Here is a 24,955-nt window from a genome sequence, read left to right on the forward strand (position 1 = left end):
AGTAATTCCTGCTGGAAATTCAGAGTTTGGTGGGAAAATGAAACTGGAGCCGCTCCTTTTCCAGTGGGAATCCATCCAAAATGAAACCCATCAAAAATAATGATTGGAGTCTTACAGAGAGGAGAGAATTTCACTCTGAAATTGCCGAACACGCCCAAAACTGATGGAATTTGGGCAGAGTTGGATTGGATCCAATGGATCAGAACATCCTCCTGTCCTATTCAAAGAGAATTCCCGATGGAATTCCTTGAATTCCCACCCAGCTGGATCCAGTAATGCCTTGCTATGTCTTTTTTTACTTGTGCCTCCAGCTCCACATCCGGGAGGATTTTTCCCAGGTGGAAGGATTAGATCTGGTGGGATGTCAGGGACATCCTGAAGGACCTGGAAGATTCATGGAATGATTCTGGGGGGTTCGGAGTGCTGAACCCAGACACAAAAGCACCTGGGAGATGGAGCAGAGCCCCATCGTGGTGGTCCTGCTGTGTGCCCTGTGCATTCCAGCAGTGCTTCCCTTGGAACTGGGAATGGAGCTTCCCATGGAACCGGGGATGGAGATTCCTTTGGAAATGGGCTTGGAGCTTCCCTTGGGATCCGGATCAGAGCGTTCCTCGGGATCAGGATCAGAGCCTCCCTTGGGATTGCACTCAAAGCTTCCCTCGGGATCAGAGCTTCCCTCGGGATCGAGGTCAGAGCTTCCCTTGAGATTGTACTCGAAGCTTCCCTTGATATTGTACTCGAAGCTTCCCTCGGGATCGAAGCTTCCCTCGGGATCGGCATCAGAGCCTCCCTCGGGAGCAGGATCTGAGCTTCCCTTGGAACCGGACTCAGAGCTTCCCTCGGGATTGGAGCTTCCCTCGGGAGTGAGATCAAAACTTCCCTTGGGATCAAGATCAGAGCTTCCCTCAGGAGCAGGATTGGAGCTTCCCTTGGAACCAGGCTCAGAACTGTCCTCGGAACCGGGATTGGGATCCAATCTTCTCTTGGAACCAGGCTCGGAACTGGGATTGGGATCCGATCTTCCCTTGGAACCAGGCTCGGAACTGGGATTGGGATCGGATCTTCCCTTGGTACCGGGGTCTGAGCTTCCCTCAGAAGCGAGATCGGGATCGGAGCTTCCCTCAGAACCAGGCTTGGAGCCTCCATCGGGATCGGAGCTTCACTCAGAAGCGAGATCGGGATTGGAGCTTCCCTCGGAAGCGAGATCGGGATCGGCGCTTCCCTCGGAGCCTCCCTCAGAACCAGCATTGGACGTGACTCTCCCGCCAGGCATGGAGTCCATCCCGCTGAGGCTGAAGCCCATGGTGCTGGTGAACTCCACGCCCTGCAGTGTCACCTGCGGGCTGGGCGTGAAGCAGGAGCAGCTGTGCGAGGTCAGCCCGGCCGGGGATTACCGCAACTGCTCCCTGGTGCGCTCGCGCTGCCTCAGCGATTGGATCTGCGGCCTGCAGCACCTCAGCGTTCCCGAGGGAAAACCCCTCCAGCTCACCTGCCTCTCCCAGGACGCCGCCAGCCTGGAGGGACCCAATTTCGGCTACACCTGGAAGTTCGCCCGGGGGCTCATCACCACCAACGACCTCCTGTTCCATCCCTTCAGCAATCCCAGCCGTTCCCTGAGCTTCTCGCCGGTGCTGGAGTCGCATTCCGGCACCTACCGCTGCGACGTGCAGGTGCTGAGCTCCTTCCAGCTCGTCAAGAGGATCTACTTCGGCCTCAGGGTGATCCCCAGGGATCTGGTGAATCTGGACTTCGAGAAATCCCTGACTTGGGAGCAGCAGCTGGCGGCCAAAGGGTTGGAAGTGCCAGAAAACGCCACGGGGCCCCGGGAGCGCCGGGAGCGTTTTTGGGAGAAGCAGTGGTTTTCCGAGGTCGTGCTGGGAATTGGGAGCGGGGTGATCATGGGGACTGTGTTTGGCCTTGGGCTCTGCTGCCTGGGCAGGATTTGCGGGAAAAGAGCAGCACGAGAAATGAACGGAGATTGACGCAATTCCCCGTCTTTGGCTCTTTGTTAGGATCAGGAATTCAGGGTGAGAATCTTGGGATCATCCATTGTTGGGTTTTGGTGATCCTTCCAACTCAGGACATTCCATGGATCCCATCAGTATTTATTGAGATATTTAGAATTTATTTGCAACAGACACAGCTTATTATTGAATATTTTTGGCTATTTTGGAGCCTGGATTAAGAATTCAGAATGGGATTCTTCAAGTCGTCCACAGTTGGATTTTGGTGATCCTCCCCTTCCAATTGTGGACGTTCTATGGATCCCATAACTATTTAACGGGATATTTGAAATTTATTTGCAAAAGACACAGTTTATACATTTATACTTTTGGCCACTTTGGAGCCTGGATTAAGAATTCAGGAATTAAGAATGGGATTCTTTGGGTCATCCACAATTGTATTTTGGTGATCCTCCCTTTCCAAAATCCACAGCTGGATTTTGGTGATCCTCTCCTTCCAATTGTGGACATTCCATGGATCCCATAACTATTTAATGGGATACTTAAAATTTATTTGCAATAATTCAATATTTATTATTGAATATTTTGGCTGCTTTGGAGCCTGGATTAGGAATTCAGGAATTCAGAATGGGATTCTTTGGGTTGTCCACAGTTGGATTTTGGTGATCCTCCCCTTCCAACTCGGGACGTTCCATGGATCCCATAACTATTCAATGATATATTTAGAATTTATTTGCAAAAGACACAGTTTATAAATTAATATTTTTGGCCACTTTGGAGCCTGGATTAGGAATTCAGGATGGGATTCTTGGGGTCGTCCATGATTTTTCCTTTCACCAGAATGACACAAAAATCCTTTGATACCGAAAAACATGGGTATGGAGGGAAAAAATTTTATTTATTTAAATGAAAACCAAACCAGGCACTTCCCAGAGCTGATTCCCAGAGGGTTTTTTTCACCTCCTGAACATGGAAAAATTGGGAATGACCCATCACAGCGGGCTGGGAGTTAATGGTCCAGAGCTGCCCCATCTGCAGGAGCCTCTCTGCTCTTTGTCATGGAAATTTCAGTGTCTTGGGCCCAGCTGGGATTCCCAAATCCAGCGGGATGAAAGCTCCAGCTCTGCTGGGGGGGGTCAGAGCGGGAGCCAAAAATCTCCTTCATCTTTGGATTGCGGGGTTTTGTAATTTCTGAGGGGAGCCAGATGCTCAGAGCAGGGAAAATGAATCCATAATTGGAGTTTTTATTTGGAGACCGAGGGCTGGGACGGCCACTGGGGTCCAGCTGTCACAAAGGGCCTTTAATGGGGTTTTTTTTAGGGGGTTCTCTTTGATTTTTGAAGGGATATTAAGGTTTGGGGGATGTTTATCATAATAGGGGAAGGAAGGGAGAAGGAATGAAAAAGGAATAGCAGAGGTTGGTGCAAGTAGGGAAGTAAAACCCCTTTTTATCCCTCATTTTTCCCTTCTCTCCCTGCAAAACAATCTTTTCTTAATCGCTGCCCATGAATTCCCACTGTAAAGGGCAGAAAATTAGGAAAAAATGTCTCTCTGCTCTGAACTCCGGGACCTTTGGGATCACCAGAGGCTGGGGTTGGCCAGGGCTCCTTTCCTCTCTCTATCCTTCAAACTTCCCTCTCTCTATCCTTCACTCCATCCTTCCTTCTCTCCGTCCTTCTCATCCTTCTTTGCATCCTTCCCTCTCTACATCCATCCTTCATTTTTCCCTCTCTCCATCATTCCTTCATCCTTCCCTCTCTCCATCCTTCCCTCTCTCCATCCTCCCTCCAAATCCCCCGAATTCCACTTCTCTCCCTGGCCCTGCACACCCTTAACCCCTGGGCTGTATTTTAGGAACCCCCTGAGAGGTTTTAAGGAGGATTCCAAGCCAAAAACGCAGATCTTTGTCATTTCCCGAGGTGCAAATGCTGGATTTGGAGGTGCAGATCCCTCCCCGTGGCTCTCCCAACCCTGGATTTACAGAATGGCAGAAGGGACTGCCCAAAACAGGGCTTAACAAAGCCTGAGCTGCCCTGTCTGGAGAGGGATTTCCCTGCCACCACCTGGGCTGAAAATTGGCATTTAAAGGGAAAACTGCCCATCAGGGCCCAGCCAGGAAATTCCAGGGTTGGGATTGCCCAGGCTGGCACGGTTTTGTCTGGGATTGAGGAATCAGAGCCAGGGAAAAGCCCTAAAACCCGCCTTGGGATGGAACCAGCAGCAACACCAAGCAATTCTCGTTAACTTTGGTCAACTGCTTTACTGGGAGACAGAGATTTCAACAGGCAACATCGATTCCCAGCCAGTCCTGTGGGTGCTCAGCTCAGCATTCCTGCTTTTCCCAGCCTCTGGAGTGGAGGGGGCTCCTCAGCATCCCAGAATTTCCTTGGGATGTCCGGCAGCCGTCGGAGCTGGAATCCAGAGCCTCTTCCTGGCTGCATCTCAGCCTTTGCAGTCCCAGTCCAAGCCTGGAATTTTGGCTGGGTGAATTCTCAGTGCAGGGAGATGAATCCGAGTCCAATTTTTCCTTCTTGTCCCAGTGGTGGCTTCCTGGAGTCTCCCATTCCTGTTTTAATTTTGTCATTTTTTAAAAAAATTCCTTCTTTAAGCCCCTCTGAAATTGGATTTGTTGACACCTCGGGTTTTAGGCAGAGCTGCCCAAATTAAGGATTCTGGGAAAGGTTCCCTTTTTCCCAAAGAGGCAAACAAGGTGACAAATCCACCCCAAAAGCACGTGGGATATGGGAAAACACGGAATTTGCACCTCACAGCTGAGACAAGCACCAGGCTGGGGCTGCAAGTGAACACCAGAGTAGTAAAAAAAGCTTTTCAGGCTGGGGCAGAGCTCGTCCCTCCCGTGGGTTTTTCTCCTTGGGCTGGTTCCTGCAGGATTTGGTTCTTTTTTGTGGGGAAAAGGGATCAATCACATCCCACGAATGCTCCGAGCTGGCTGTGGTGGGATGGGTGTGGAACATGCTGCTCCCTGAACTCCTCAGTCCCCGTCCCCCCCACGGAATTCACTGTACAGAGTTAAAAAAAAGGTCAAATTTAGCAGTCTGGTTATCTCATACATGGCTTCAGTAAGGCAGAAAACCTATGGATACAGTGAGGGCGGGGGCAGCTGGCTGCAGAATTCCCGGAGAATTCCTCGTTTTCTTCGTTTTCCTTAAAAAACATTTAATCAGTTAAAGAGACCCATGTCTTGTATGAAAGCTTTTGTTCCTCAAAACCAAAAAAAAGAAAAGCTGTTTTTAATTTCTTCCTCCCTTCCAACCACGTGGTCCAATCTTCCAATCCTCTCCCTGCGGTGCTGCCCCGAAGTGGGATTGGTGTTGTTCCCATGGGATTGGTGTTGTTCCCATGGGATTGGTGTTGTTCCCATGGAATTTGGTGGTGTTCCCATGGGATTGGTGTTGTTCCCATGGAATTTGGTGTTGTTCCCATGGGATTGGTGTTGTTCCCATGGGATTGGTGTTGTTCCCATGGGATTTGCGTTGTTCCCATGGGACAGGGAGGAGCCGAGGTCAGAGCTCCAGGGAGCTGATCAGGGCCACCATCAGCAGGGAGTTGGTGGTGACGACCACGACGTGTGGCGCTGGCCTCATCCCTGAGTCCTCCACCATCATGCTCGTCCCTGGAAAAAACAGGGAATAGGGAATTAAGGGAGGTTTTGTGGGGTTTTTGGTGTGTTTGGTGCTGGTGAAACTCCTGGGAGTGCTGGGAGCAGGAATTTGGGGGTGGGCGCTGGGAATTTGCCCCTGGATTTGGGGAACTCGATGGAGCTGTGGCCCCACAGAAATGGGGTTTCACTCTTGGTGGAAAACTTAAATGGTTTTTAGGTGGTAACTCTTGGGAAGTTGGGAGTTGTGGGGTCTGGAGGCTGCAAATCCTAAAGCTGGGTCAGGCTGGAATGGGTTTGGGGAGAATTCCTATGAGTGAATGGCACAAGGGAACTAAAGGCTGATTCCAGGAGAAAACAATTCCAGAAAGGACCAATTCCAGAAATTACCAATTCCAAAATCTGAACCTAAAACCCGTGGCCCTGGAAGGGGGAGTGGGTGTGGTCAATGGTGTGGGTGTGGTCAGAGGGCCAGGTGTGGCTGGAAGAGCACATTGGAGGGTGTGGTCAGTTGAATGGGTGTGGTCAGTGGGGTAGGTGTGGCTGGAAGAACATATTGGAGGGTGTGGTCAGTTGAATGGGTGTGGTCTGGGTGGGTGTGGTCAGAGGAGCACATGGATGGGTGTGGTCAGTTGAAGGGGGTGTGGTCAGCAGGGTGGGTGTGGCCAGAGGAGCACAGGTACCGCTGTTCCTGAGGATGTGAACTTCTGCTGGAGTCCCGTCCCCGCCGGGCCCGGTGACCCTGATCTGGACGAAGGCGTGAGTGAAATCCTCAGGGATGGGGATGTCGATCTGGCTCTTGCTGGCCAGGTACAAGGTGGGGGCCGAGTGGGAATCCTGCCTGTAGAGCATCTGTGGGAACAGGGAATGCTGAGCTCCCATTCCCTGTGACTTCCTTGGCTCACCTCCAGGAGAGTCCCAGCCTCGCTGGCCTCACCTTGTACCCCGTCACCGCCGACTCGTCTGCCTTGGCCACCACGGGGTCCCACTTGATGCTCACTGTGGAGCCGGAAAAGGTCCAGGAGATGTTCCCAGGTGGCCTTTTTGGTGCTGAGGGATGCAAAACCAGACAGGATTGGGTAAATCAAGGAGGGAGGAGGAGAAGGCTGTGCTGGTCCCAGCCATCCCCTGAGCTGTCACCATTCAGGGGACATCAAAAGATCAAAGTCTGGGGGGTTTTGGGGGATCCTGTGGAAGGCAGAGGGGTCAGGGCTCACTCACGAGGTCTCGCGGTGGTGACGTTGGTGGCAGGGCTGGGGGGGCCGGTCCCTGCCCGGTTGTAGGCTCGCACTGACACGTGGTAGTCGGTGTTGGGGTTCAGGCCGGTGACATGGGCCGATGTCACCAGCCCCGCTGTCCTCACTCTGTCAGCCGCCTCCTCCTTGTCCCCGTCCTTCCAGTACCGGATCTGTGTGGAAAAGGACGGGATGGGTTTAGGAAGGAGAGATCTGCAAATCCCAAATCAGCCCACCCTGAAGGAACTTTGGGTGTTTGTTTCCATGTGTTTTGCTTTGTGTGCGCCCAGGAATGAGGCCAAGGCCTCCCAGGAAAGGCAGGCAGGAAAAATGGGATGATTCCCTTTAATCTCTCCTGAGAGAGCAGTGCCAGCCCCATTAGAACCATGTGGTGGGAGAATTATCCCCCAACCTCTGGAATCAAAATGCTGTTTCCTTTCACCTCACATAACCCGGGGGAATTTTCCTTGCTGGGGTCCCCCATTCCCATTGGAATCTCCTACCTCGTATCCCAAAAGCACTCCGGTCATTTCTCCCTGCTCCACAGGCTCCCAGGACACATCCATCTCCGAGGACAGGACAGACTTGGCAATGACCCTGTAAGGAGCTGCTTTGGGTTCTGAAAGAGAGGAATAAAATCCTTTTCCTGACTTTGGGCCCATCGGGAACAAAAGGTTTTCCCAGAGCGTCATCCCCTGGCAGACAGCTGGTGTAAGGGATTTAGGGACTTAGGGGGACAAGCAGGGCCACAGCTGTGAGCTCTGGGATCCGTGTCTGCCCCGAGGCTGTGGGGCAGCCGGGCTGGGCTTAGCGGATCCTCACTCTGGAGTTTGGAGGAGTAGAGGAGCCAAAGGAGTGTCTGAGCTCCTGGATGGACACGGATATACAGGGGTCTGGCTGGGGAAAGGCAGTGGGTTGGACAAAACTGGGAATTCTGAGTCTGTGCTGTTGTGGAATGGTTTGGGTGGAAGCGACCTTAAGGCTCTTCCAGTGCCGCCCCTGCCATGGCAGGGACACTTCCCACTGTCCCAGTCTGCTCCAACCACCATCCAGCCTGACCTTGAACACTTCCAGGGATCCAGAGGCAGCCACAACTTCTCTGAGAATTCCATCCCAGCTCCCCACCCTTACAGGGAAAAAATCCATCCCAAATCCCATCCATCCCTGCCCTCTAGCAGAGGGAGCCATTCCCTGTGTCCTGTCCCTGCATCCCTTGTCCCAAATCCCTCTCCAGCTCTCCTGGAGCCCCCTCAGGCACCGGGAGAGGCTCTGAGCTGTCCCTGGAGCCTTCACTCTCCAGGTGAACATTCCCAGCTCTCCTGCTGCTCTTTACCTTCCTCTGCTGAGTACACAATGGCCGTGAGGCTCTCGGGGCCCTCCCCTTTGTTGTTGTAGGCCCTGATCTTCACCTCGAAGGGGGTGTAGGGCGCGATGCTCTCGTTGCGGTACACAAAGTGCAGCGACTCCGCGTGCGGCACCCGCGCCCTCAGCCAGGCCTGGCTGCCCTTCCTCCGGAAGGACACGATGTACCCAAAGCCCTCCCCATTCTGGTAGTCACGCAGCGTCGGCTGGGAAGAGAGAGAGAGTCTTGGTGTGTCCAAACTGGGATTTGGCTTATCCAAACTGGGATGGTGGTGCTGATTTCCCGAAGGAAATCTGTGCTTGGTCCATCCAAACCAGCCCTTGGCTCAACCCCATGTCCAAACTGGGATGGTAGCACTGATTTCCCAAAGGAAATCTGCGCTTGGTGCATCCAAACCATTCCTGTGTCCAAACTGGGATGGTGGCGCTGATTTCCCAAGGAAATTGCACTTGGTCCATCCAAACCAGACCTTGGCTCAACTCTGTGTCCAAACTGAGACACTGGAACTGATTCCCAAGGAAATGTTGCTTGGTGCATCCAAACCAGCCCTTGGTGCATCCAAACCATCCTTGTTTCCAAACTGGGACACTGGAACTGATTTCCCAAAGGAAATGTGTGCTTGGTCCATCTAAACCAGCCCTTGGCTCAATCCTGTGTCCAAACTGGGACTGTGGCACTGATTTCCCAAAGGAAATGTGTGCTTGGTCCATCCAAACCAGCCCTTGGCTTATCCCCATGTCCAAACTGGGATGGTGGCGCTGATTTCCTGAAGGAAATGTGCGCTTGGTGCATCCAAACCAGCCCTTGGCTCAACCCCGTGTCCAAACTGGGATGGCAGCACTGATTTCCCCCCAAAAATGCCACATGGTCCCACCTTGGTGCTTTCCCTGTTCCCAACTCACCGTCCAGGTGATGATGAGCTCGTTGGGAGCCCCTCCGCCGCCGCCGAGCCCGGATGGTGCCACCGTCGGTGCTGTGAGGTCCCCAAAAAAAGCAGAGTTTGAGTTAAAGAGGTGGGAGCGATGGAGAGGGGCACAAACATGGTGTGACACCAGATGGGACAGCTCCCAGGAAAGGACTGGGCTCTGTGTAATTCCAGCTTGTGCCTGACCAGGGGATTTAGGGACAAGGATTTGGTGTCCAAGGGGACAAGGATGGAGCTCAAAATCAGGGATGTGGAGGGGAGTTTTATTAGGAAGAAGCTGCTTTGCATTTGGTGGATTGGGTGAGGTTCTCCTGCTGTTCTCCCATCCTTTCTGTCCAAGCAGCTGGACATGGAACAAACATTCCCAGCTGGATGCAGTGCTGGCAAGTGCAACTCTAACCCTGCTCATCACAGAAATGGGCAAAAAGATGGAAAATCCTGTGGTGGCCTCAGCTCTGGGAGCTCTCCAGGAGATGATTCATCCCTTGGGACCATCCTGGGCAGGGAAATGGGACCTGGGCTTGTCTCCACACCCACCTGCTTCCTTGGTGCGGATTTTGCTGGAGGGCAGACTGGGCTCCCCAGTTCCCAGGATGTTGCTGGCCAGGACCCGGAACTCGTAATCCATCCACGGGATGAGGTTCACCACCTGCGCCGTCTCTGCATTGCCCTCGATGTTTACGGGATCTGTAAAATCCAACAGCACCAGAGGGGAAGGAATAGAGCGAGGAGCAGCACGGAGCCAGGGCTGGCCGGTGGCCTCGGTGTGTCACCGGTGCCACTGTGGGGACACTCACTGGTGCGCATCTGCTTCCATTGGTTGGACAGGAGGGTCCGGGCCTCAATGAGGTACCTGGCGATGGGGCTGTGGTTGTCGAAGCCACGGCTCCAGCTCAGCTGGACGCTGGTGTCACCGATGTCCCTCACCACCACCCCTCCAGGTGGGCCTGGAGGTCCTGGGAACATGGAGAATGTGTCACTGGCTTGGAAAATCTGGAGGTTTGTCACTCTGTGCATTGTGCAAGTCCTAAATTCACATTGGGCCTTTCTTTTCTGGAAGATGAGAAGCCTCACCACCAGCTTTAGCCTCTGGAAAACCTCCTCAGCTTGGTTGGAAAGGTTGGAAAAGACCTCCAAGATGATCAAACCCAAGTTTTGGGTGAAAATAAAACCCACTGGGCCTTATAATGGAATTATTGGGTGTGAGGTGGTAACAGAGCAGCTGATGGCACAGGCCATGTCATTGCTCTGGGTTTGCCAGGAGCAGGGAACGTTCCCACAGGAATTACCTCTGACGGTGAGCGTGGCTGACTCGGACGCGCTGTCCACCACGGTCTGGGCCGTGCAGGTGTAACGCCCCGAGTGCCGCAGCTGCGCGTTGGAGATGCTGAGGTCCCCAATGGCCTCCTTCTGCAGGGCAAGGGGACAGCACGATGGGGACAGCGCCAGAAGGTGACCGGTCGCTGGCCAGAATCCAGTGTGGGGTGGGTTTGGGTGGGTGGGCGGTGGTGGAGGTGGAGAGGAGGGAGATGGGAAAAGATTCCCCCAGGGGTATGGAGCTGGATGGATCCTGGATGGATCCAGTGCTGGCCAAGGCTGAGGCTGTGCTGGGTCTGTTTGGCTTGGGATGGTGATCAATGAGTGATCAATGAGTGATCAATGAGTGACCACTGGGCAATCACTGAGCGATCATTTAGTGATGGTTGAGTGAACATTGAGCGATCATTGGGTGATCATTGAGTGACCAATGAATGATCAATGAGTGATCATTGAGTGACCATTAAATGATCACTGATTGATTGTTGAGTGATCATTGATCGATCATTGAGTGATGAATGAGTGGTCATTGATGATCACTGAGTGATCATTAAGTGATCATTGACTGAACATTGAATGAACATTAAGTGATCATTGAACGTTGAGTGATCACTGATTGATCATTGAGTGATCAATGAGGGGTCATTGATCCATCATTGAGGGATCACTGGGTGATCTCTGCCTCCCTTTATCCACAGGCCTTTCCCTTTCTCCTCCAGTTTAGGAGGGGAATGACCATGGAATCATGGAATGGCTTGAATTGGCAAGGATCTTGAAGCCCATCCTCTTCTACCCCAGCCATGGCCAGCGACACCCTCCACTATCCCAGGTTGCTCCAAGGCCCATCCAACCTGGCCTTGGACACTTCCAGGCATGTGGAATTCACAACCACTCTGGGCAAAGTGATGGAGAACCTTTGGTGGGCACAAACACACAAACAACGAGTGTGGAATTCATTTTCCACCCTTTTGGGTGGTCCGGAATTCCCTCTGGACTCACCGCGCTGGCTCGCCGGTAGTGCCCCTCGGACTTGTCAAAGTCGATGGGGAAATCATCCAGGGACCAGGTGAAGGTGAGGTCCATGGTGGGGTCGTGGGACGCGTGGCACTGCAGGGTGAGGTTCTCACCCACGTTGATGTCGGCGCTCGATGGTGCCAGCGTGATCTTGGTGGCATCTGCAGGGAACGAGCAAGAAGGGTGATTAGCAATGGACATCCCCATCTCAGCACCCAAACCATCCCCTCCAGCTCCTCATCCCGTTCCAACAGCTGGAGCTTCACGGGAGGAAGAGGAGGGACTAGGAAATGGAAACGCTTTGCTCCAGGGCTGTTTGTTGGCAGGTCAGGCAGAAGTTTTGCTGCTCCACCTGAAATCACTTTGATTCCCTGATTATTTTGGTTTTTGGGAGTGTAATGAGAGGAGAAACATCATATCATTCATTCTTGGCTGTTTCTTGCTTGATTGACCCCAAATGATCATCCCTACCTCGGACAGAGAGGATTCCAGTGCTGTTGGCTTTGCCCATGAAGTTCTCAGCAAAGCAGGTGTATTTTCCCTCATCAGATTTGCTGATGTTCTGCAGGATCAGGGTCCCGTCCGCCGTAATCGTGACCCTGCAAAGGAGGAGGAGCCACACAAAGGAATGTTAAAATGTCCACTGGACATTTGGGAATTTCCACTGATTTTGGAGAAACCAGAGACAAAATCAGGCAGAAAATATTGTGTAGGAGTTTGCTAAAGGAGAAATTAGAGGAGTAACAAAATTCAGGGAGCCAGCAGCACTTTTGGATCATCGAGTCCAGTCTTCTGTTAAAGAAAATAAAATTATTTCAGCTATGTTTTCTAGGTGGAAGCTGACTCTGTGCTGCTACCTGCTGCTGTTGACCAGGAGTTCTGTCCCTTTGGTCCAGAGCACGGTGGCTTTTGGTGCTGCTCGTGGCTGGCACGGGATGATGACCTTCCCACTGCGGGCTGCCGGGATCAGGCGCTTCACCGGGTTTAGTCTAAAATCTGGAGCTAAGGCTACAGGGATAAAAAGAGAGGATTAAGGCACGATTAGAAACGTTGGCCTGGGGGGAATTTCAGCGCCGTGCGAGTGGGAATTGATTTGTTTGTTGGATGGCTCGGTAAGAGAAGCGAGGCAGAGTCTGGAGAGCGGGATAAGGGAGGAATTCCTCGGCTGCCAAGGGTGGATCCTGATGCCTGCCAGGCAGGAATTATGTGGCACAGGAGTGGGACGGAGCGATGGGAATGACCCTAACAAGTGCAAGGTCTTTGAGAGACACAACAACAGCTGCTTTGGAACATGTCGAGGATAATCTCTTCAATATCCTGACCAACGCAGACATCCAGCTTGCCTGAAACTCCTCCTGGAATTGCAGATGGAATCGGGATTTACCTGTTGGCCTCGGTGTGTTAATGTTGAGCAGTTGGTGCTCAGGGCCTTTAATTTATCTTTGGCATCTCCACGAGGAGATAAACTTTTGGACTAACGTGAAACAAGTTTGGCAGTAGTTCAGCTCGAGTCACCATCTATCAAACTGGGTGGAATGAATTCCTCCAAAAAAGAGGAATTTATAGTGGAAGAGAGGCTGTAGTGCTGCTGCTGGGTGTCCTGTCCACTTCCTGTGGCTAAACACATTTTTTTGTCCACTTTCACACGAAATTTACACAGGATTTAGAATTTCAAGGCTTGCACAGTGTCTTGTTGAACCAGCAGCCATTTCAGTGGTGAGCGGAGCAGTTTTTGCCCGCTCTTATCTCGCTGCAACATCACAACGTCAGGATCACATCAGGATATTAGGAAGAGATTTTTTTCAGTGTGCCATTGGAACCCAGAGCTCTGGGAAAGGAGGAATTACCTTGCACTGTTAATTCAGCACTTGCATAAACTGTGCCATGCTTGTTCTCAGCCACACACTGATACATGCCAGAGTCCTCCAGGACTAGCTTGGAAAATCTCAGCTCTCCACCGCTCACTTCGATGCGGTTCTGTGCAAACAAGAGGATGAACCCATTAGATGAGAAAAACAAAAAAATTAAAATGGAACTCAGTCATCAGCTGGGTCAGGGTTGAGTTTCATCACAGACTCCTTGGGGTGGCCTGGTTTTCCATGGGGGAAAACTCAGGAATTGTTTTCATGTCTGTGCGGTCACTCCCCCCCGTCGCCGTGCTCTGCTTGCCGAGACACCTGAGCAGCAGCGTGCAGGTGACACCAAGACAGGCACGAGGGGCTGTTTGTCCTCCCTGCTGGCCGGCTGTGAGTCCCTGCAGCTGCTCGAAGCAATGGCTGGGATGGCAGCGCCGGGAGAGGGGATTCGGGGATGGTGCCGTCGCTTCGCAGCCCGATGGGGGCACATGGAGGAGGGATGCAGAGTGAGAACCGGGGCGGGGATGCAGGAGCGAGGCAGGAGGAGGGGCTGGGGCTGGAGGAGCGGGGTCAGAGCTGGCTGGGGGGGTACCTGGGACGTCAGGGGCTGCCCATCCCGCAGCCACCGCACCGTGGGCCGGGGCTTGCCCGAAGCCACGCAGCTCCAGCGCAGGTCGGAGCCAATGTCGGCCTCGGTGTCCGAGATCACGTCCAGCCAGTCGGGCTGGGCTGCAGGGGACAAGAGAGAGAGGGCAGAGCCAAGGAGCTCAGCTGAGAGGTGGCAGTGCCAGGCTGGCAGAAGGATGTCCTGGTGCCAGCGCTGCCGGCACAGTCGTTGGCACAGCGGGATCTGCCACGGGAACCGCCCCGGCCTTTTGTGCAGTGAGAGGCACGGCCGGGTCCTGCTGTGCAAGATCAGGGCAGAGTCCAGGGCTGAGGAATTGGTTTCTCTTCTTAAGAGTAAATTCAGCCATTCCTGAACCATCAAATCATGGAATGGTTTGGGTTGGAAAGGAACTTCAAGATCCCCCAGTGCCTTGGGCAGGAACACCTTCCATCATCCCAGCTTGCTCCAAGTCCTGTCCAGCCTGGCCTGGAACACTTCCAAGAATGGGAAATGCCACAGCCCCTGTGCCACCATCCCCATCCACCCTGTGCCAGGGCCTCACCCTCTGACAGTAAAGAATTTCTTCCTGAAATCTCCTCTGAACCTTCCTTCTCTCAGCTTCAGGCCATTCCTGAACTTCAGGAAAAACTGGGATCAGGATGAGGTAACCAGCTTAAGTTTTTTAACTTGATTAGATCTGCTCAACAGCTCGGAGCGTTACCCCTGCTGGGAGCTCCTCAGGCTTGGAGAGGATCTTGAGCACGAGCCAAGTTTGATTTTTAGCGCTCTCCTTCCTTCCCTGGTTCCCTGATGTTTGCTGTGGTGATTTTAGAGCCTGTTAAGAGCTCTCTCTCTCTCTTTCTTTGCCACAGCCCAAATGTGCCCATCAAGGAAAGGTTTCCCTGATCCCTGCAGGTCTTGGTTGGGGCTTTGCAACACCTTTAATTAGGGCTGGGAAGGGGCAGGATTAGAGGGGGTGGTTTTAGTCCCAAAGCCTTGGACCATTGCCTGGGGCACCTTGGGAAGTTAAAATGTGTTCTCTGGGTGAAGGACACATGTTTAGATGTGCTCCTTGGGTGAAGGACATGTGTTTAATGTGTTCTTTGGATGAAGAACACATGTTTAATCTGTTCCCTGGGTGAAGGACACATTTTTGCATGTGTCCTCTTGGATAAGGGACACGTTTGGTTTTGTCCTGGATAAGGGACAAGTTTGGTGCATCCGCTTGGATAGGGATGAGTTTGGTGTGTCCTCTTGGATAAGGGATGAGTTTGGGTGTGTCCCTTGGGATAAGGGACATGTTTGGGTGTGTCCCTTGGGATAAGGGATGAGTTTGGGTGTGTCCCCTTGGATAAGGGATGAGTTTGGGTGTGTCCCCTTGGATAAGGGATGAGTTTGGTGTGTCCTCTTGGATAAGGGATGAGTTTGGTGTGTCCTCTTGAATAAGGGACATGTTTGGGTGTGTCCCTTGGATAAGGGATGAGTTTGGGTGTGTCCCCTTGGATAAGGGATGAGTTTGGGTGTGTCCCCTTGAAAAAAGGATGAGTTTGGATGCATTACCATGGATGATGATGCGGCCCTGGTGGGTGTCCCTCCCTTTGGAGTTTTCCGCCTCGCACTCGTACGTCCCCTCATCCTCAAATCCAGCCTGCTGGATCTGCAGCAGGGGCTCGCTGCCGATCCACTTGGAGGACTGCGGCCCATCCAGCTTCCTCCACTTGATCCGGGGCACGGGGCTGCGGAAAAGCCAAGCTGGTGAACCCGGGCTGAGCTCAATCCCCATGTGGCCACCCTGGTCCTGTCCCACTGGGTCTTTGCTTTGGCCAGCTCCTCCCTTTTCCCATTTCCCTCCATCTCTGGTCTTCCATTGGAGGTGTGGAAGTTCTGCCATTCCCTCCCCATCCCATCCCAATCCTGATCCCAATCCCAATGCCGATCCACACAGAGCTGCACTCACTTCCCAAAGGCGAAGCACTCCAGGGTCACCACCTGCCCGGTCAGAGCGTAGGTGTCCGCAGGGAACTTGGCCTTGATGCTGGGTGGGAACTGCCTGGTATCTGCCATGGGGAAAACACAGCTCAGGGGACCTGGGTGACACCAAAATGCCACCCGGGGGGGAGGAGGGGGTCTCAAAGGGCAGAGGGAGCCATGAGGTGACTTCCCAACCCGTTTGGGTGAGGGGACAGAAGTTTCATTTTCTTTTTCAGACAGCTCTTGCTGAAGTCTCTAAAAATCTCTTTTATAACATCTCAAGGCTCCACAATTCCTGAGAATTCTGGATTCCCCAGGATCCTGGAATGGTTTGGGTTGGAAGGTCCTTAAAGCCCATCCAGTTCTACCCATGCCATGGACAGGGACACTTTCCACTGTCCCAGGTTGCTCCAATCCATGTCCATTCAGGCCTTCCTCTTCTTTAATTCCCTTTTCCCTGTACCAGAATTATCCTTTAAAAATAGAGAAACCGCACAGATGGAGTGGAAACAGGGAATCTTGGAGAGAGAGCTGCTTCCCTCCCATACCAGCCCATCCATATTTTTGAAGCTCTTAAGAGAGGCTGCAGGATGACTTGGGCACTGTCCCCAAATGCTTTGCGGCATTTATTAATTTGAATTTTTCCCATAAGAATTGGCATTTTTGGGACAACCCAAGAGCACTGACCCTCTGCAGCCAGGCTGAGGCGGGAGAACTTGCTGAAGACGCTCTTGGTGATGAAGTCCATGTGGCTCGTGGCAAAGCAGGAGTAGTTGCCCAGGTCCGAGGCCTCCGTCTTGGCAATGTAGAGGTTGCCCGTGGTCTGGGAGATGAAACGTCTCCCGTCAGCCGGGATGAAATTGGGGAACTCATTCAGGAGCCATCGGTAGGATAAACCTGGGGGGAAAAAGGAAAGGAATGAACTGGGTTGGTTTGCCCTCCCAGGTGGAATGGACTCAGCAGGATTCCAGGCTGGAATTGGTCTTTCCATGGGAGGAAAAGGGAACTGACTGCTCTGGTTGTTGTCTCCTCCCATGTGGAATGGACCCAGCAGGATTCCAGGCTGGAATTGGTCTTTCCATGGGAGGAAAAGGGAACTGACTGCTCTGGTTGTTGTCTCCTCCCATGTGGGATAGACCCAGCAGGATTCCAGGCTGGAATTGGCCCTTGCACGGACACACCAAGTCCTGCCTCTGCTTTGTTGTGTTGCAAACTCTGAAGTAACCCCAAATTTCCTTCCATGGAATTCCCAGAAAATCTGGGAGCCCCGTGCTCTGCTGTGTCCCCCTTACCTGGGTAGTGGGGCGGGGGGCTGCAGGTGAACATCACCCCCCAGCCCTCGGTGATCTTCACGGGGTCCCGCTCTTCCGCTGAGAATTCCTGCAAAACTGAACAGGCAGAGTGAAACCCGGACAGGAAAACACAACTGGAGGAACATCTGCGCTTTCTCTGCCCCTCCTCGGGTGTAAGATCCAAAAATATTATTGGCTTTCTCCATAAATCTCCAAATTCTCCAAATTTCTACGGAAGCGCCGGAAGATTTCTCCATGGAATGATGCGCTGGAGATTCTCTCCAGCCTTTTCCCAGGCAGGCTCTGTTTAAGCCCAGCCTAACTGGGGCTGTGTTTAATTTACCTGGCGGCGCCAAACTTACAGCCAAAGCGGAGCGAGGCCTCCCTGCTCACCACGGTGCCCCTGGAGTTGGATGCCACGCACTGGTAGGAGCCAGAATCCTTGGCTTTCATGGGGTTGCTGATCACCAAATCCCCAGCCACCAGCCTGTAGCGGGAATCCGGCTCCAGCTTTAGCTCCGTGCCATTCATCTTCCACCTGATGGGAAAAACGGGATAAATCCCCACGGCCATGCTCATGGGGCTGAGCCTGATGGATTTCCAGCTGGAGGTCAATTTGGATGTGAGCTGTGCCCTGGGAGGGGTGGAACATCTCAGGATTGTGGAATTGTGGAGGGTGGAAAATCCTTCTGGGATCATCGAGTCCAAGCTGTGCCTGCTCCCCACCCTGAGCACTCAGTGCCACCTCCAGGGATGGGCGCTCCAAACCCCCCTGGGCAGCCCCTTCCAGCCCTTTCCATGAGGAAATTCCTGCTCATGTCCAACCTGAGCCTCCCCAGCCCAGCCTGAGGCCGTTCCCTCTCCTCCTGTCCCTGTTCCCTGGGATAAGATCCCAAATCCCCCCTGGCTGTGCCCTCCTGGCAGGAGTTGTGCAGAGCCAGGAATTCCCCCTGAGCCTCCTTTGCTCCAGGCTGAGCCCCTGCCCAGCTCCCTCAGGACTCTCCAAACCCTTCCCAGCTCCCTCAGGATTCTCCAAACCCTTCCCCAGCTCCCTCAGGATTCTCCAAACCCTTCCCCAGCTCCCTCAGGATTCTCCAAACCCTGCCCAGCTCCCTCAGGGCTCTCCAAACCCTTTTCAGGTTTCTCCAAACCCTCCCCAGCTCCCTCAGCTCCTCACAGGACAAGGAATCTCATTCCCCAGTCAATAATTTCCCATATATAGAATTCTGGATGTTTCTCCCTGTGCAGAGGGAGCCCTGAGCTCACCTGTAGGTGGCGGGAGGATTGGCCCGGGCTCGGCATGCCAGGGTCACCTTTTCTTCTGCCGATCCCTCAGGAAAGAGGGTGTGGGATGGCTGCTCCTCGAACACCGGCCCGTAGCTCCTCATCCCGCTCTGGGCTTGGCACCAAACTGCAGGAGAGGGGAAAAACTGCTCAGCTCTGCTTGGCTTTTCCCAAAAAATCCTCTTTTTCAGTTTTGTAGGGTGTGCCCAGCCACGAGGAGGAGAGAAGGAGCAATGTGACAACCGCACCCCATCTGTCAGCACAGCCTGTGGGGAGACACCCTCCCACTCCCACCGAGCATCCCGCAGCATTCCCACCCTTCCAGAGGGACCAGCATCCCTGGGAACACGTGGAGCAAGGAGTGGGGACCTCCTGGAGCACCACAGCTGGAGCTGGGAATGTCCCCTGGTCCCTGAGCTTCCTACTCTGCCTGCAAAGACTTTGCCTGGTTCATTCTTCCAAAATCCTCTCCTGGGTGAGGAAGGAGAGGAGAGAACTGGGATCTTCACGGCTCTGGACACATCTTGCAGGTCCCCTCTGTCCCTGCAGCTCCGCTGGCTCCTGACACCTCAAACCAGTTTGTTGATGGTGTGGAAAGCAAAGCAAACCAGTGCAAACCAGTACACACCAGTACAAGCCAGCACAAACCATTCTGTTCCATGCCTGGGATGAGCCTGAAGCTGCTTTTGGGATGTTCAGACTCAGAATTGTCTCTGTTTTTGAGAAGGAACAAGAGGACAAAGGCCCCACCTGCCTGATCCACACCACGCCTGGGCCACCCTTTGGGGACAATGTGGGAAGTGCCAGCTGCCCTCCTGTCTCAGAATTCCAAATTCCAGCAGATCCCCTCCCACACAGGGAATCCCAGAACCCCAGACTGGTTTGGGTGGGAAAAACCTTCAAGCTCATCCCGTCCACCCACACAGGGAATCCCAGAACCCCAGACTGGTTTGGGTGGGAAAAACCTTCAAGCTCATCCCGTTCCACCCGTGGCATGGGCTGGGACAGCTCCCAGAGCCCAGGGTGGTCACTGGAAGGGACACTGAGCCAAAGCCAGGCAGAACCCGCCTGGAAATCTCCTTCTTGCAGGAACAGCCGGTGGGATAATTGCCAGCACGTCTGTCCTCGCTGTCCCTGTCCCCCTGGAGACGCCTGGCCCTTATCAGGGAAGGAGCCACCAGCACTGATAAGCTCCGAGCTGCTTCCCCAGCTCCGGGATCCTTCCCTGCTCTGTAATTGAATTAATGAGCGTCTCCAACCCGCTGTGCCAAGGCCAATCTGTCTCCTTCCCCCCCTTGCTCAGCGGGGCCGCTTCTCAATGAAGCCATTCCCGGGATGTTTGATGGAAGAGTCACCTCCAGCCGGGAATGGGCTGGGATCAGCGGGAGCAGCCCTTGACCCACAGCTCCCGGGGCTCGCCTCGCGTTCCGGCTGCTCCGGGAGGAGGCTGGGAAGGGCTGGGATGGGATGGGAGAGGGGCTCTGCTAATTGGCTCCGGGCTGGGAGCAGCTGCTCCCCGTGTCCCTGCTCCAGGCAATTATCCCGGCTCTGCAAGGATGTGCCCGCGGGATGGTCCCCACAGGGAAACACACCGAGATGGGCTCTTTGGAATTGAGGGAAAGCAGTGGGTTTGGGATTCTTTGGAATTAAGGAAAAACAGCGGGTTTGGGGTTGTTTGGAATTGAGGAAAAGCAGCGGGTTGGGGGTCATTTGGAATTGAGGAAAAGCAGCGGGTTTGGGGTTGTTTGGGATTGAGGAAAAGCAGTGGGTTTGGGGTCATTTGGAATTGAGGAAAAGCAGCGGGTTTGGGGTTGTTTGGAATTGAGGAAAAGCAGTGGGTTTGGGGTCATTTGGAATTGAGGAAAAGCAGCGGGTTTGGGGTCGTTTGGAATTGAGGAAAAGCAGTGGGTTTGGGGTCATTTGGAATTGAGGAAAAGCAGTGGGTTTGGGGTTGTTTGGAATTGAGGAAAAGCAGTGGGTTTGGGGTCGTTTGGAATTGAGGAAAAGCAGTGGGTTTGGGGTTGTTTGGAATTGAGGAAAAGCAGCGGGTTTGGGGTCGTTTCCCCTCCCAGCCAGCGCTGTTTTCCATCTACAATGGTTCTGTTCCTAAAGGAAAAGATGGAAATATCCCGTTTGGATGTGCTTACAGGATGGTCCCCACAGGGAGAGGCACCGAGCTGGGTTTGTTTGGAATTAAGGGAAAACAGCAGGTTTGGGGTCGTTTCCCCTCCCAGCCAGGGCTGTTTTCCTTGTAGGATGTTTCTCTTCCGAAAGGGAAGGATGGAAATACTCTCCCATTTGGATGTGCTCATGGGATGGTCCCAGAGCCGCACAGGGAGAGGCACCAAACTGGAATTCTTTGGAATTAAGGAAAAAAGCGGGTTTGGGGTTGTTTCCCCTCCCAGCCAGAGCTGTTTTCCTTCTAGGATGGTTCTGTTCCTAAAAGAAAAGCTGGAGATCTTCTTCCCTTTGGATGTGCTCACAGAATGGTCCCTGGAGTCGCACAGGAAAAGGCACCAAGCTGGGATTGGATTCTTTGGAATTGAGGAAAAGCAGCGGGTTTGGGGTTGTTTCCCCTCTCCATCTAGGATGGTTCTGTTCCTAAAGAGAAATCTGGAAATCCTCTCCTCTTTGGATGTGCTCATGGGATGTTCCCGGAGCCACACAGGGAGAAGCTCTGAGCTGGGATTATTTGGAATTGAGGAAAAGCAGCGGGTTTGGGGTTGTTTGGAATTAAGGAAAAGCAGCGGGTTTGGGGTTGATTCCCCGCTCCATCTAGGATGGTCCCATTCCTAAAGGAAAAGCTGGAAATCCTCTCCCATTCAGATCAGTGCTGAGGGAGCCCCGGCTGGAATAAACTCTGCTGACTGAGGGGGAAACAATAATGAGTTAATGGGGAATTAATGAGAAAGAATTAATTGAGTGCTGATAGATGAGTTAATTGTGCTCTGATAGATGGCGGTGGTGGGATCCAGGCTGAGCAGCTTTTATTTTGAGATTAATTAGGGAACATAAGGTAAATAATTTCTATTTATTTAACAAATAAAATATCTATTGGTACCACTCCCATCCCTGCCCCTTTCCCATGGGATTTTTTTATTCCAATCAAGCCAAATCAGGCTCATCCTCCTTCCTGATCCCACCTGGAGCCCGTGTCCCCTCGCTCTCCTCTGCTGTCCCTTTGTCCCTGCCAAGGTTGTGGCTGCCAGTGCCAGGCATCGATTTTCCCACTTGGAATCGATGCCAGGGGTTCAGGTGAATTTTAATCCACAATTCCAAGGTGCTGGGGGTGAAACGCTTGGATTTCGCTCATTAAATGAGTCAGGGGTTGATTAAGGCAGTAATTAAACAGTTACGAGGTGGGGATAAGGTTAAAAACAAGAACTGATAAATCCCAGGAGTTCTGAGACTGATCTGGGCCCATTCTACCCAGAATTCCCAATTGGTTTTTTTTCATTCACCACAGAATTCCCAATTTTTAATATTGCCAATACAGGATCTGTCCTGGAGCTCTGGCATTTGGAAAAAAGGGAGAAGACAGACACAAAATAAAGATTTTAAAGCCAAATTTCAAAGGAGAGGAGTGACCTGCTGGGAATTTTCCATATTCCATCCAGCTGGGAGAGCTGGAATGACAGGAAAAACCTCACCATGCCTCTGGAATAACCTTCAGTATCAGGGAAAATAATAATTAACCCCAAAATTGTGAGAAACAGGTGAAAGCAGAACACCTGAAAATGAAGATTTGCAGTAGCAGCTGCAGGGAGGTGACTCCAAAGTCTCTCTTTTGGGATATTTTTAGGATAATTTTAGGAATTTGCTGAAAGCCCAGGTGTGCAGGAGGCTGCACTTTGTGCTGAGCCCAGGAAATGATGAATTTCCTCGGTGGAACATTTTCCAAGCTGAATTCCTTTTTCTGAGGACATCCACAGCACAGCCCTGGATCACAGCAGGGAGCTGGGCAACAAATTGGTTTTTCCAACGTTTTATGCCCAGAATCCAACTGGATTTGGGCTTTTTTGATGATCAGCTCTCTGAGGAACCCAGGCTTTATTTTGAGTTGTTTTTAACCAGCAGCTTTCTGAGGAACAAAGGGTCAGGGCTTGGATTCCCAGATTTTCCAGAGGTTTTCCCAACTGAACAAAAGTTTGGGATTTTAGAGTGGTCTCTGTGCACTTCAGAAGCTTTAAATATTTAAATCTCCCTCCAGACCTGGACGTTCTGGCTCTTTTCCCACTCCATAACGTTTCCCCGAGCTTCATCCATCGCTTCCATCTTTTTGTCCCGATCCATCCTCGTATTTCCAGGATTTTCCCCTCGGATCTCCGTGGCACCACCCGCCAAAACTCAGTGAAAATCACCCTCCCAGGCTTCCCAGGGTGCGATTTTTGGGGTTTTTGCCTGAACTCAGGTGGTTGTTGAGAGACCCCCAGTCCAGCTCCGGGGTCAGGATAATTTCCAAGCGGGATAATTGCCTCTGGATCCAGGGCAGCTCCCCCTGCCTGGGCCTCCTCAGGGATGCAGAGAACATTAAAAGGTAATTAGATATTTATGAGGATGGGCCAGCAGGCTCTGCCCGGGCTGATGGATGGGCTGGAGGACATTAGCCAGGCTCAGCTGGAGAGGAAATGTCTCCCTGCGGAAAAGGGACCTGCAGGGAGCAGCCTGAGCCTCCCCAAGAGCCAGGGATGGGCCCTGGGGTCTGGAAATGGTCCCTAAAATCCAGAAATCATCCCCAAATTCCAGAAATGGTCCTTGAGATCCAGACCTCCTCCCTGAGATCCAGGGATGGTCCCTGAGGTCTGGAAATGGTCCCCAAAATCCAGGAATGGTCCCTGACATCCACAACTGTCCCTGAGATATGGAATTTCTCCCTGGGATCTGAAAATGGTGCCTAAGATCCAGAATTTCTCCCTAAGATCCAGAAATGCTCGTTGAGATCTGGAAATGGTCCTTGAGATCTGGAAATCATCCCTGAGATCTGGAATTTCTCCCTGAAACCCAGAAATGTCCCTGAGATCTGGAAATGATTCCTGAGATCCAGAAATCCTCCCTGGCATCCAGAAATGCTCACTCAGGAGCAGGGGGATCTTTTTGGGGTACGGCCAGCAAGGAATCCCTGGAAAAGTGGGATGGGGAGTGGAATAAATCCAATCCCTGGAAAAAGCGGGATGGGGAGTGGAATAAATCCCACTTGGCAGGAGGAAATTCCTCCTGCACCTCCTTAAATCTGGGTTTAGAAAGGCAGAATGTTATCGAACATTCCTGGCCCAGAGGGATACTGGGAATAGCACAAACACGGGAACGGCCCATCCCAAACCATGCGGGGATTTGGGATTCGGCAGCGCCCGCATCCCACGGGCAGGAGGTTCCATCCCACGGGCAGGAGGTTACCGGTGGATCCCGAGGGATTTCCCGCCTCCTCCAACCCCTCCCACGGGAATCTCTTACCCAGGAAGGTGCCGACGGCCAGGGAGGTGTGGATGAGCCCAGCGGTGCCTCCCATCCTGCGCCGGGTCCTGCGGAGCCTCTACGGGCGCGTGGGGACGGCGGCCCTGGGGGGGACACACAGAGGGGTCAACAGGGTCCTTCCAGCCCAAAATATTCCATGGAACTGTGATTCCAGAGGCTCTGGGGTCAGCAGGACCCTTCCAACCCCAGATATTCCATGGGACTGCAATTCCAGAGGCTCAGAGGTCAGCAGGACCCTTCCAACCCCAGATATTCCATGGAAATGCAATTCCAGAGGTTCTGGGTTCAGCAGAGCCCTTCCAGCCCCAAATATTCAATGGGGATGCAATTGCAAAGTCAGCAGGACCCTTCCAGCCCCAGATATTCCATGGAACTGCTGCTCCAGAAGTTCTGGGGTCAGTGGAGCCCTTCCAACCTCAGATATTCCATGGAACTGCAATTCCATAGTCAACAGGACCCTTCCAGCCCCAAATATTCAATGGGGATGCAATTCCAGAGTCAAGAGGACCCTTCCAGCCCCAGATATTCAATGGAGCTGCTGTTGCAGAGGCTCTGGGATTAGTAGGGCACTTCCAACCTCAGATATTCCATGGAGCTGCAATTCCAGAGCCTCTGGGGTTAGCAGGGCACTTCCAACCCCAAATATTCCATGGAACTGCAATTGCAAAGTCAGCAGAGCCCTTCCAGCCCCAGATATTCCATGGGAATGCAATTCCAGAAGCTCTGGGATCAGTGGGGCCCTTCCAACCCCAGATATTCCACGGAACTGTAATTCTAGCGTCAACAGGACCCTTCTAGCCCCAGATATTCCATGGAACTGCGATTCCAGAGGCTCTGGGGTCGGCAGAGCCCTTCCAGCCCCAAATATTCCATGGGGATGCAATTCCAGAGTCAAGAGGACCCTTCCAGCCCCAGATATTCCATGGAGCTGCTGTTGCAGAGGCTCCACAGTCCAGCTGTGCCTCCCCGCTGGCCACCAGCCCAAGTGAGACTCACTCCAGGGCAGAATTCCAGCGGTGCCCGGAGGAGCAGGAGC

General features: G+C 52.8%; 2 protein-coding genes across 3 annotated transcripts; one reads left to right on the forward strand and one right to left on the reverse strand.

Moving 5' to 3' along the window:
* Window positions 1-452: 452 nt before the first annotated feature.
* Window positions 453-1,982, forward strand: TMEM81 (transmembrane protein 81). Its single transcript, XM_058819228.1, has 2 exons — window positions 453-516; window positions 1,267-1,982. Exons 1-2 carry the CDS (start codon window positions 453-455, stop codon window positions 1,980-1,982), a joined length of 780 nt encoding a protein of 259 aa, XP_058675211.1.
* Window positions 1,983-4,278: 2,296 nt separating this feature from the next.
* Window positions 4,279-23,997, reverse strand: CNTN2 (contactin 2). 2 transcript variants are annotated; one of them, XR_009275646.1, is made up of 22 exons: window positions 23,899-23,997; window positions 18,430-18,574; window positions 17,526-17,701; window positions 17,164-17,259; window positions 16,559-16,768; window positions 15,858-15,957; window positions 15,461-15,636; window positions 13,886-14,022; window positions 13,285-13,414; window positions 12,295-12,445; window positions 11,909-12,036; window positions 11,423-11,598; window positions 10,396-10,516; window positions 9,904-10,062; window positions 9,644-9,793; window positions 9,084-9,154; window positions 8,152-8,386; window positions 7,322-7,437; window positions 6,801-6,991; window positions 6,521-6,633; window positions 6,267-6,435; window positions 4,279-5,598 (listed from the first exon to the last, which is right to left on the reverse strand). XR_009275646.1 is itself a non-coding variant. In XM_058819286.1 (22 exons), the coding sequence occupies exons 1-22, from the start codon at window positions 23,951-23,953 to the stop codon at window positions 5,489-5,491; spliced, it is 3,111 nt and encodes a 1,036-aa protein (XP_058675269.1). In that variant the 5' UTR covers window positions 23,954-23,997; the 3' UTR covers window positions 4,279-5,488. The 2 variants fall into 2 exon arrangements, 1 of the variants encoding a protein (XP_058675269.1); XM_058819286.1 differs by having other exon boundaries at window positions 6,805-6,991.
* Window positions 23,998-24,955: the final 958 nt, after the last annotated feature.

Source organism: Ammospiza caudacuta, chromosome 24 (assembly GCF_027887145.1).
Source record: "Ammospiza caudacuta isolate bAmmCau1 chromosome 24, bAmmCau1.pri, whole genome shotgun sequence".
In the NCBI taxonomy this organism is placed as follows: Eukaryota; Metazoa; Chordata; class Aves; order Passeriformes; family Passerellidae; genus Ammospiza; species Ammospiza caudacuta.